The 12046-nt window shown below is 54.2% G+C and overlaps 1 protein-coding gene across 1 annotated transcript; it reads right to left on the bottom strand.

Annotated features, from left to right (window-relative positions):
* Positions 1–1345: 1345 nt before the first annotated feature.
* On the bottom strand, positions 1346–12046 carry CSUI_006384 (gyf domain protein). The gene is made up of 6 exons (XM_068066544.1): positions 5227–12046; positions 4780–4875; positions 4464–4634; positions 3501–3577; positions 2789–2858; positions 1346–2136 (listed from the first exon to the last, which is right to left on the bottom strand). The coding sequence occupies exons 1-6, from the start codon at positions 11332–11334 to the stop codon at positions 2074–2076; spliced, it is 6585 nt and encodes a 2194-aa protein (XP_067921476.1). The 5' UTR covers positions 11335–12046; the 3' UTR covers positions 1346–2073.

The following is a 12046-nucleotide window of genomic DNA, read 5'->3' on the forward strand; positions in this document are numbered from 1 at the left end:
GTGGACATGTGACCAGACATGTGTGAGTGTTATGGGGAGAGTCTGCAACTTAAGGAGAGACAAGGCACTGAACGTCTCCTTCCTTTCTGCCGGCAGGGCGTGCAGTCGAGAAGACCTCAGCCCCGGAATCTCGTAGGTGACTTGCAGACTCCGTAACTGAATGTGAAAGAAAGCCTTTCATCGCGGTTACATTGATGGAGAAGTAAGAGACCTATCTCCCTACCCAAGAGCCCCTAGTTTGGCCACTGTGTTTTCCGGGCATGAAGGCACTCTACTTTGATGGAGCTGAGTCTATGATCAATCAAACGGCCGACAAAACAACTCAAACACCGCGTGATTCCGGACAGACTATGAGGACGTCGTCCGCTCGATGCCAAGAAGGGCTACACACATGTATGTACCATAAAAGAGAACTACATGTACAGAGAGCGAGAGATATCTATAGAAATAAATCTGTCTCTTTCCGGTTGCTGGCACGGAGAACACGTTGGAATGAAAGTCTTACGAACATCAGAAAGATTGCCCCATGTGTCCTGCACACAGATGCCTGTCAAAAACTCAGGGGTGACGGTCAAGAAACTGAGAATTGCTTCACACCCTCGGCAGTATATCGGACAACCCCCCATGGCTGCTCCGCTGTACGCGCGTGTCAATACAGTAGCTGATGCGACCAAAGTACCCGCAGAAAAATCACGTTCTTTATCTTGCTTCAGTCTTGTTCTTTAATAAAGACATGCGTCCGGACACCCTCTCACTTCAAGTGTACGCCTCTCGTGGAACTATGTTGGAGTTTCGTCCAAGCGACTTCTCCAAGAGTCAAAAAGTCCCAGGCACACAGAGATCCTCGCTGCCTTCACTGAAGGTGTGTGTCTCCCTCTACGATAGACAAAGAACTATATGCAGAGGGAGCGACAAAAAAGACAAACAGCTTCTTCCTAGTGGACCCACCATCAACTGTCATTCTTTCGTCGTGTTGTGTCGAAGCAATCTCATCTACATGTGATCTGAGGACACGTGTGTAATAGATAGTACTCCAGGTGGGCGTCGAAAGCGAGAAAGCGCTTTCTTCGCTTGTTCAACTGCGGCCCACTGTGAATATAAAACATGCTATGTCTACAGTGTCACGAGCTATCGCTACAACCTGGTATACGACTCCTGAGCTAGGGAATGTATCTTTGTACGACACCCTTTCTCCTCTTCTTTCTAAAAGAAAAAAAATTGCAAGCGTTTACACGACAGAAAGAAAGATATATACGTGGGATACGTGTCTCCCGATGACCCACCCACCCAACACTTCAGTGTTTCACAAACGCGCTAGCCGCCAGCAGCTCCCCCCCGCCCCCCCTTCGATAACAGGGCAGTTCAATCCAATGAAGTCTACTCACAGGCAAGAAAAGCACGAAAAATCCTGTCGAGACACATTCTATCTCTTCCGCGCTCTCAACGCCTTCCACGTGGAGGAGGGGAGCAAGGCGCACGAGTCTGCGGCCGGCCCCCCGGCATCGATCCGCAGGATTCTCATAGAACGTTAGCTGGGGGGTAGAATACGTCGGGCAAAAGCATGGACCCATTCAAACTTCCACAGCCGGAAGACATCGGCACTTCCGACGGCCGCCCACGTAATGATGCACGACCCTCCGTGTACTTCACGAAGATCGGTAGAGTACGTCTCGCACGATGGAAAGAAACAGACGGACGACTTGATCCCGCCGGATCTTCGAGAGTACACGGGGAGGCTCACAACAGAAACGTCACCTGCGTCGGTGCTGGTCTGTCGTGTGGGGCGACCTCTGGTGTACAGACACCACTCTTCACGTTTATGCTGTGTTCTTTCTCACGCACAGACCAGGGCATACCCATTGCTCGAGCAGGAGACCTGTTTTCCCTTGTTGTATATATCCGCTTTAACGAGACAAGGGGAATGAATGTACGTACTGTCTGTCGAGACTCTGAAGAAAGAGGGCGATCTGCAAAAACCATGAGGGTCCTGGGTACCTAGCTCACCGCAGTTGACACCGAGAATCGTGCAAATCTTCGTGTACGACGCCTCTCTCAACGCGATCCTTTCGCAGGTCACTGGAACTTCCGCCGCTTGTTCTGAGGGAGAGGCATCTGTTGACGGTCCTGATTCTGCTGCTGAGATGTACACACAACACCACAATGTCGAGCGAACGAACCGTGTGGAGCGTCTAGCCGTTTGTAGTTGAAGAAGGTATAACAGACAACCGTGGTCACTCTAAGGAGCTTCCCTTACGAACCAGCGAAAGGTGGAGCTACTCCCTGTCCGTCTTCTGGAAGGAAACTGCCCACTTCTAACGGGCTCTTTTCTCCGGGGTGCATGTTTACTTACGTACGGAGAGAAAGTCTACGGCCACACACCAGCTAACATACCACCGCCTGTGCCTGTTGATGAGAGATGATAGGTTCGACCACGCAGCTTCTCAAAGGAAACTTCGGGCAAGTGGGTATAGCTATCTATACCATCATTCTGAGCGACGACTTTTTAACTAATTGTAGGAAACGCCTGTCCTTATGATATAGTGACGAACTAGTGGTGCAACCTTAAGACACAAGAAGACACATCCGCCTGAAGCACTGTTCTAACCACCGAAAACTCAGGATTCTATAGGAGATTTCTGNNCAGAAATCTCCTATAGAATCCTGCACTATCCTGTGCAGTCTATCGCTGTCTCTAAACATCAGGTAGATTCTCCCTCCGACGAAGGGATGCACACCTCAGTTTTCGAAAGATTCCAGTGACCTCGCTCCCCCACGAACAGTCACATACCTTCTTGGCCATCATAAACAGTGGAGCCAGGGCGACCTGGGCGTGCTGGACCTTTGCTTCAAGGGACATACTGAAGTAGGACAGAGGGGCAGAGAACCAACGGGGAAGAAAAGAGAGAGAGAGCTACAGACTCAATATGTCAGGTAAGCTGGGTGAGGAAACAGTCCCCTGTATATATATTTATACGGGCACGCTTAGTCTCGATCCCTCCCCCCGTATCCTAGGTGTAGCGGGTCTCAATGAAACAGCTGCAGGGGATGTCTCCCGTCTGTGAGGACGGAGTGATTCCACGGCACAGTCTGTGTTTGAACAAGAGCGGGAAGAACGGGGCTCTGCTTTAGAATAACATCTTCTCTTAGCCCTTCCTCTCCGTCTCTACGATCCTGTCCTACACGGCGGGAGCGAGATAGGACCCCCGAGCTTCCGCTACAGAAGTGCTTGGCAACTTTCACAGGCCAGAACCTGCAGACAATGTGGATGGGCGTAGAGAGTCTATCGGAGCACTTAATGCTCTGAAACACTCAACACGGCGACGACACAAATATCAACTGCTCAGCTTGAAACTCCACAGGCGTTCCTGATGTCCCTCCCAAGTCACAATGTACTCGTGCATGTTACGGGGGAAGGGAGGAGGGGTCCACTCCTTCAACGACATCTATTATACTACATCCCTGTCTCCCCTGCACTCCTGTAGTTCACTGTCAGGGCGTACTCTCGTGAGCCGAAAACCTGATTGGGATTGTTGAAGAAAGAAAAGGGAGCTCCTGCTTGTCCTTGGAGGTTTGGTCCCTGCATAGAGAGACACACCAAAACTCGCAGGAAGATGCAACGGACGAAGAAGCTATCCATGGCCTTCTAACACACATAAGCTCGAAGCTGGTGAGATGTCAATTTTGGCCGCTTGGAGGTGACAACAAAGTCATCGGCAGCAATTACAAGCGAAGGAGCAGCACGAAAACGCGCGCAGCACATCCGACTGGAACTGCTCGGTCTGTGGACCTTTGCGTGTGGGGTGCATATGGCACACACAACCGAGAGATCGCCTTTTCCTGGAGCGACGGGTGAGGAGTGGCTCTGATGATGTGAAGAGTGAGACGTAAGATTCAACCGCCCATGGCTTTCCACGGCCCGAAGTCATCAAACAGATTCCACAGCACAGCTGCAACTAATTCACCACAAAGAGGACGCCAGAAATCGTCCCCCCTGAAAGAGCGTGGCCCAAATGATACACGACCCGAAACAGAAAAATACAGTGAGAGACACTGCAGCTGACCCATCACAGGCGTAAGCCTCCGCCTAGAAACGTATATAGCCGAATCTGAGACAAGATAGCAGTATACATATATATATATATATACATATATACAAGTCATTCAACAAGGAAGACGGACCGACAGGTGGTTGTTCAAGGGATGTGCAGTGAAGAGTCAACCGAGGATGCTACACAGGATGGACAGATTTAGAGTGTAGACCTGTGCTTTCAGCTCAGTCGGTACTGCGATGAGTTCGTGTGGTCCCACGGCAGCATACAAACCGAGATGGAATCGTATTAGCTAGATTATTAGTTACTAGAGCTATTCTATTCTATTCTGAGAAGATCTTTTCATTTGAGGCGAGTGATCAGAAGCTCCATCAGTTCAGACGAGAGGAGGAGCACGGGATGGACGCGACGTACCGTCGCTTGTCTGGAGGTATTGATGATGCGGGCAGCCACTTCAGTAAGTCTTTTGCCATCGGCAAGTGGAGTGAACCCTGCCTCATCATCGCGCCGTAGAGGCCGCTGTGGATCAAAGAAGCCTCCGTCAAACCAACGAAGCATCTGGAGTGTGTCAAAAGGTCCCTGGCACTGTAGTCAGCAAGAAAACCACAAGAGAAGATCCATGGTGAAGGAACAAGAAACAGTGTGAAACTGAAGTCGGGAATGACAAATCACGCTTGATGTTCTTCTCTCCTTTCTTCTCGCATTTGGACGACGTTATTCTTATTCTCACCTGATTACTGTTGTCTAGATACCACCAGGTATGAGCCTCCCGATTCGCCGCGGGATTCAACATAGCAGGATCTACCTTGCTCAGTTCCTGAAGCAGCTGAAAAGAAAGAAAGGAGAGGCACCAGCAACGACCGACTCAGACTTAGTCTTGACTTGATATGGATCGCTAAGTCAAATGTGCGAACTGTTACAACACATAATAGCGCCCCATTCCTTTGCGATCCACCGTGTTGGACAGGAGATCTCCAGTTCACAAGTTGAGAAACCCTACTCCCGCAGCAATTGAACCAAAGGTCGTGTAACCCATCTTAGTATTCTATATATGAGCGGTACTCACGGATGTACATACAGACGGGGAGCGGACAGAATCTTCCATCACACCCGTTCAGGTATTCTTGCTGACTCACGCGAATAGAGCTGTCCTGCGAGGCTGAAAGAAGAAACATACCCGATTTTTGCTGGGGGTTGCGTGAGCCTCTTTCTCCTTGCCGTCGTCCTTAGAGGCTTGACTAGTTTTCACCGGGGGACTTGAGACATCAGGACCTGCACCCGGCTGGCTGGAGGTCCCACCAGCAGAAGCAAGTGCTGCTCCTGCGGACTGAGGTATGGGGAAACCCATTTGCTTGAGAAACTCTAAGAAGGCATTCTGCTGTTGTTGAGCTCCATCACCGCCTGATGATTGTCCTACACCTGGAAACATTCCTAATGTTCCTCCCGGGATCGTCTGTCCGGCTCCACCACTCAGACCAGAGATTCCTCCCCCTCCCATGGCTTGGACAATCGACTGTAAGAATGGATTCTGTTGAGGCGATATGCCCCCTTGCGACATGAGTGCTGCAAAAGCTTCGGGTGTCTGTGCAGCACCTTGGTTATTACCTGATTGCGATGGTTTTCCCCCTTGTCCTACCGATCCCCCCCCCGGTGTATCCTGAAGCATACCATTCGGAGGGGCGGTTGCTTTACTATTGTGGGGACTGTTGAATTGCTGCTGCTGGGCTTGTTGGAGAAGGAACTGTTGGAATGGATTGTTCCCGCCTATTAGAGTCGTAGAGTTCTGCTGCCCTTGAGCCGTCGCGAGATCAGGTCGTCCAAAAAGCTGAGAAGCTAATAACGCTTGCCACTGCTGCGTATTCAAGTCCATGCCTGTGTTCATTCCCCAAGCCAGGGCCGCATTGTCTGTATTGGATGGGTTTCGACCAGAGGACGGAGCCGATGCCTCTCCTCCAGTCGGTCTTGTCCCCCCTCCTCCAGTAGACGAAGCTTGTTGAGGTTGCTGTTGCCCATATCCACCCCCCCCTCCTCTTCCAAAAAGAGATGCCAAGAACCCTGGGTTATTCATCATGGCGCCCTGTGCTGCCAAAAGCATCCCTTGGGGTGTCAGATTTGGAGGTGATGACGCTTGTTTCCCAAGCATGAGCTGTTGGAGCTGCTCAAAAAACTGATTCGGAGACATTCCTGATGACGGTTGTCCACTGTGTCGATTGTCGCTTGCCAGGGATGTACTATTACTATTGTATTGTGCTCCCCCAAGCAACGCAGATAAGGCTGCGGCATATGGCCCTGCCATTCCCTGTTGACTGATGCCTCCTGGAAATCCATTACCAGGCGGGGATGATCCCCCCGTATTGATACACCCTCCACTCTGCTGTGGGGTCTGTCCTCCTCCTTGCTGTTGTAACTGCTGATAGAACTGTTGAAGATCTGGGGTGGATCCTCCACCTGCAAAAGGATTCTCTGAACTCCTGAAATGGGGGGTGTCATGACCACCAAGAGGACTACTTGTTGACGACGACCCTGGTGGACCATTCTTTGAGCTTGAATCTGTTGGGTTCCGGGGGCGCCCTCCTGCTCCTCCACCCGCTGCAGCCGCTTGCATCATCAGCAGAGCCTGAAACGGATCTGGAGGGGGGGGCTGTAGACCATTTGACGGGCCCTGTTGTTCACTAGAAGACGCTGATGATGCCATCCGGTTTTGACCAAACATATTGAATAGGCCCGCTGCTGTTGCTGCAGCGGCATTGTCTGGTGTAGGAGTACCTTCGCCTCCTTGAGATGGTCGACTGGGACCCCCAGGAGAGCCTCCTGCGAGGCCGCCTCTCCGCTGATTCTCTGTAGGTGGTGGTGGAGGAGGGGGAGGTGGACGAGTGTTTGATTTTCCTCCCGAAGAATTAAAATGGTCTGTTGGTCGCAAACCAGGCATTCGATTGTTCTCATTCATTGGACCTTCTTCGCCCCTCGAGGGCGGCAAACTATTCTTGCCATCCCCTGGATGGGACGGGTAAGGTCTCGTGGCTTTCGTGTCCAGACTTGAGAAGCCACGACTTCCGCCTACGTGTGAATCTCTCCCCCCTCGGGTACAACCTTGGTCTCCTTGGAATGCTGGGCCGGAAGGGTTGAACATAGGAGAAAAAGACTCCAGCTCCGGAGCTCTATCTCCACCGCGGTGGTGAAAGGAGGAACTGCCGGCATCCGTTTCTCGTGTTGGTGGTCCATCTCGAGGTCCGAAACCACCCCGAGTTCCCCAGTTCCCCGGTGGTCTCGAAGCTTCACTATCTGGTCTACCCCTGTGTAAGTAAGGAGGCATGCCTCCTGGCGCAGGCGCAGGTTCCCTGTCCCTCTCCTGCTCAGCGCCGGCTCCAGGACCTTCAAATCGGTCTTTCGAGTTGTGGGGGAAATCCGGTCGATCCCTTACGTTCTCTGGCGCGCTTCCTACACCTGAGAATGGGGCAGAGTTATCTAAACCAGGTCTTGGGCTAGGGAAAGGTCCTCTAGGTCCTCGAGGACGTTCATTGTTCTCTCCAAAGCCTGGACGAGCACCAAGAGGAGACGCCTCTTGATTACCCATTTGAAACCCCGGCGGTCCTCTGGCATTATTATTCACATTACTTTGCTCCATACGAGGGTGAGGACCCATGAAAGGTGGTGGTGCTCTATCATTGCTGAGACTTCCTGCTTGCTCCGGATTCCCGTTACCTCTCATAGGAGGCCCGTACCTTGGAAAGCCATTCATCTTCTCTCCGGTCTTTCCACCGACCCATGGACCGCTAGGAGGAGGAGGAGGCCTGACGCTACGGTTTCCCCCCTCACCGTCAGGAAGCTGAGGACCACTACCCCACTGGGCGCCTTCTCCAGCGCTATTACCATTCTGCAGTGGCCCAGGCCGCTCTCCAAGAAGAGGTCTTTCATCACGTCCATTCATGATCAGTCCTCTCACGGCTGGACCGCCTCTTGACGGAGGGTGGTCTAGGGGGTATCCCCTACCAAGAAGACTAGGAGGTGGACCATTAGGAGGAGGTATCCTGTTGGGGTCATTTCCGAAAGGAGGACAGCGAGCAAGACCTTCTCCAGATACACCACCTGGTGGTCCCTGGCCCATCCTTTGAGGTGGAGCATCGCCTGGGGGCGGAGGGAAGACGCGACGAGAGTTATCGGAGAGATTCACTGGGCCGCCGTCATGGCGGTTTATAGAAGGTCCCCTGTCATTTCTCCCTGGAGGAGGACAAGGCATTCTTCGATTGCCTCGCTCCATATCATTCCCCTTTGGTGTGCTGTGGTCCTTTTCATCGCCGCTGCCTACCGGGGGTGACATCGGAGAAGTTGAACTTCCTTTCTGGTTATCCGAGGGCTGGTCGTTAATGATACCTCCTGCCTTTGGGACGCTTTTCTCACCGCTATCCGTACAAGATCGGTTTGAATCCCGTCCCTGACTTTCCTCCTGAGAGACCGTCTTAAACTCACCTGGCTTTCCTTCAAGAGACCCGGACAGCGAAAGAGAAGCACTGGCGGTGCTTCCTCCATCTGGTCGGGACGCGCCATCTGTTTTCCGTGCAGTGTCAGCTTGGTCCGGACTCTCCGCGGGAGACTTCTTCTCACCTCCTTCATCGACCTTAATAGCACGAGCTTGCTTGCTTTCTGACAAGGACTCAGCGCCATCCCCAGCTAGCTTGTTACTCGTACCTTCTCTACTGAGCTCATTTGATCTTTTCTCTGGACTTTCCCCCACGGCGTCCTTTCCAGTTGGTTTGCCTCGCCCGTTGAAAGGTCCGTCCTTGAAGATAGGAGGCTGCTGTTCAGTCCCACCGACCCCCGCGGACTCATCGCCTTTCCGATCATCTCGACAACCTTGTCCTTCTCCCTGTCCTGTAGCAAGGGAGAGCCATTGCTGCGGCTGCTGCATGCTAAACTCTCGAGGACCAGCTCTCTCATTGTTTAGGTATCTTCCTCCACCCCCAGAACCGAAGGGAGGAAACCCACCCCGGGGCTCGAAGGCTTTATCATCTTTGAAATTCTCTCGCCTTTCGAAAAAGGCTCCTCCTCCGCTTCCTCCTTCTGACCTCATCACAGGACCAAGCTCACCACTGCACGGTAAATCTCCCCTTCTTATTGGACCGTTAGGAGGAGCCGGGCCGCCTTCTCTACTGCCACGAAAGAACGTGGCTCCTTCTCCATCGTTGGCACCACGCCTGAGATCACCACGAGTTTCACCCATCTGAGCAGGCCTTGGAAAACCTTCCGGTCCTCCGCCTCGTGCGAAGTAACGGGGAGGACCTTCACCAAACTCCGGAGGACCCATCGGGCCTCTCTCTCTTTCGCCCGTGGGGAAGGAGGGCGGCCCGTCACCCCGTCGCCCTCCGTCGGGGGGAGGAGAAGCAGAACGTGGCGGCACCCCAACGCCTCCTCTCCCACTTTCACAGGGGTATCGACTACCAGGCATGCTGTTTCGACCAGGAAAAGGACCCCTCTCGTCCCCACCACGGAAGGGCTGCATATAACCCATGTCATTTCCGGGATGAGACCCGAAGCCCCCGAACGATGAGGATGGCGGTGGTACGCTTCCTCCAGCCCTTTCACGATCTTGTCCAAAAAGGGCTCTCTCTCGATCCGGATGCATGCGCATTCTTTCATCCGGGTGACGCCCTGGGAATAGTGGACAGTCTTGCCCACCAGGAGCGGAGAGAGGGGGTCGCCCTCTGTCATTCCCTGGGCGTGGAAATCGCTCGGAGACATACGCTTGGTCTCGCGGGTCAGGAGGAAAACGTCCTCCGTCTCTCATGCCTGACGACGGAGAAGCGATCGCCCCACCTTCTCTTGAGAAAGCAGACGGCATGTTTCCCCTCTCGTTTTCGACGGGAAATCTCCCTGGAGGGCCGAGTCTTCTTTCGTCCTCCGGAGAAAAAGAACTAAGACCACTGCGTTGGCCGCACGCATACGCTCTGTCATGCTCGCCCGGACGGCCATAGCCGCCCCCAACAGGCGGAGAGGAATACCCTCGCCCAGGTCCAGCATCATAGGGCGGAAGCGGTCGGCCTTCGGTACCTCGCATCACAGCTTGAGGCGGAGCACCACCTGCTCTCGGAGGCATGTCACCTCGTGGGAGAATACCTCCTCCGCTGTCGTCCCTTCGTGGAGAGCGAAACTCTCCGTCCATCCCGATGCTTGGATGAGGGCCTCTCTCTCCCGTTGCTGGAAGGAGCACAGGGACATCACCTGGAAGGCCGCATCTATCCCGCAACTCCTGAGAGGGGCCGCCCTTCACCATGCCACCCCGAAGCTCTTCTCCGCGGGGTGGCGGACGGTGTCCACCACTCGGCTCCAGTCGGGGACAATTAGGTCGAGACCGCACATCAGAGTCTTCTTCTCTGACTTCACCTCCGGGATGGACATCCCGTACCGATCTACGTGGAAACCCGTCGGGGACCGCATGATTACCCGGATCGTCTCGGCCGAATGCAGACGGAGGTTCCCGGGGACCCCCCTCTCTCAGCCCCCCCGGGTGCGCTCCCTCACGGAAAGGCCTTCGCGCGCCTGGTCCTGGGTGTAAAGACAACACAGGCCCTGGAGACGGTGGAGGAGGACCCCGGCGATCATCTGCATAGGGAGGTGGGCGACCGGGAACACGGCCAGTAGCCGGAGCTAAGAAAACTCCAGTCCCTCCAGACCCTTCTTCAGCTTGGCGTCGACTATCGGGGGGATGTCCACTAGCGCTTTCAGGACCTTTACTCGAGACAACAAACCGGGTACTCAGGACCTCCGCAGAGGACGGCCGTACAGGTGGCGCCGCAGAAGGCCTGGGAGGCAGAAGAATAGCTCCCGCAGCTTCCGAAGGAGGAGGGCGTCCAGAAGCACGCTCGGGGTGAAAAGGTGGTCTGCCCTGAGGAGGCGGACCGTCCACGAGCACAACCGCTCTTGCAGGACCATCTGGAAAACCTGGGCCAGGCTGAGGTGCCCCGTAAACAGCCGGAGGTCTCCCGATTGCGGCGGGACCGGGGAGGCCTGGCAACCCCGTAGGAATCGGACCCCCGTGTATCGGATGGGGGGGAGCCACTGGGACAGGTCCATGAGGGGGAGGCCCCACCACGAATGCCGCTGGAGCCGGCGGTCCGAGAGGTGGTCGAAGCGCCACCGGGTGCAAAGGGCGGACCAGCATTGGGCTCAAGTCAGAGGCCGGTGGCTTCTGAAGGGACGGCCCGACAACGACAGGATAAGCACAGGTGAAGACACTGCGGAATGTGCCCGCGAGATCGACGCTTTGGTCGCCCGGCCGCCGCGGCTGCATGCACTACGAGTGAGCCGCAGACGATGTCAGAACTCGCAGGCGGAGTCGGTCTCTCACAAGAACTCTCCTTGCCAAAGCTGGACTGCTATACAGAACGCGCCGCTTTTGTGTGCTGGTAACAAGGAAATCCAGAACGCCCAGACGGGACACATGCTGACGTGGAGAGGCCGGGTGGGGCTGGGGCTGTAGGCACATCGACACCCTGCGAGGTTGAGTCGAGACCTATTCTCCCTCGGAAAAACAAAGGAACACAACGGACACAGAAAATTACACGGAGAAGAAGACGTCAGAAAGTATGGAAACCTCGTCTTCTTTGAGCAACATCTCCGCGCCCTGCTATACAGGGCCACCCCCAGAGAGCAGGCGGCCGTACCGATAACAGCAAAAGTAGGAGAAGTACCTAGAGGATACAGTCAGGACGCCAAACTAGCCATGGAAGTGAACGCCAAGAATGTCTTGCGTTAAAAAAAAAGTGTTGTGAACCGGTGGACAGTTACGCGTACACATCGCCACGGACGGTGGTGAGCGATGGTCGGTCAGTCCTAGGAGGGGCCATTGCTGAAACAACGTTTCTCCTCCGGATGTGATTGAAGTGAAGCACAGTTCAGCCAATCCTCTCTATAACAGAAAGGGAAACCAAGAGAGAGATTAGAAGGGCCAGATAATCACCGACAACATAGTACCCTACTTCGGTTGATGAGGCCGAGTCACC

The sequence above is a fragment of the Cystoisospora suis genome (assembly GCF_002600585.1).
Source record: "Cystoisospora suis strain Wien I chromosome Unknown contig_3222, whole genome shotgun sequence".
NCBI lineage: Eukaryota > Apicomplexa > Conoidasida > Eucoccidiorida > Sarcocystidae > Cystoisospora > Cystoisospora suis.

What these genes read in the sequence shown, in the direction of transcription:
- CSUI_006384 (XM_068066544.1), bottom strand. Translation starts at nt 11,334, where the DNA reads ATGCAGCCGCGGCGGCCGGGCGACCAAAGCGTCGATCTCGCGGGCACA. An exon ending in CAACCCCCAGCAAAAATCGG is followed by an intron (nt 4,876 to 5,226) that starts GTATGTTTCTTC and finishes CTTTCTTTTCAG; the next exon opens with CTGCTTCAGGAACTGAGCAA. An exon ending in ATACCTCCAGACAAGCGACG is followed by an intron (nt 3,578 to 4,463) that starts GTACGTCGCGTC and finishes CTCTCTATGCAG; the next exon opens with GGACCAAACCTCCAAGGACA.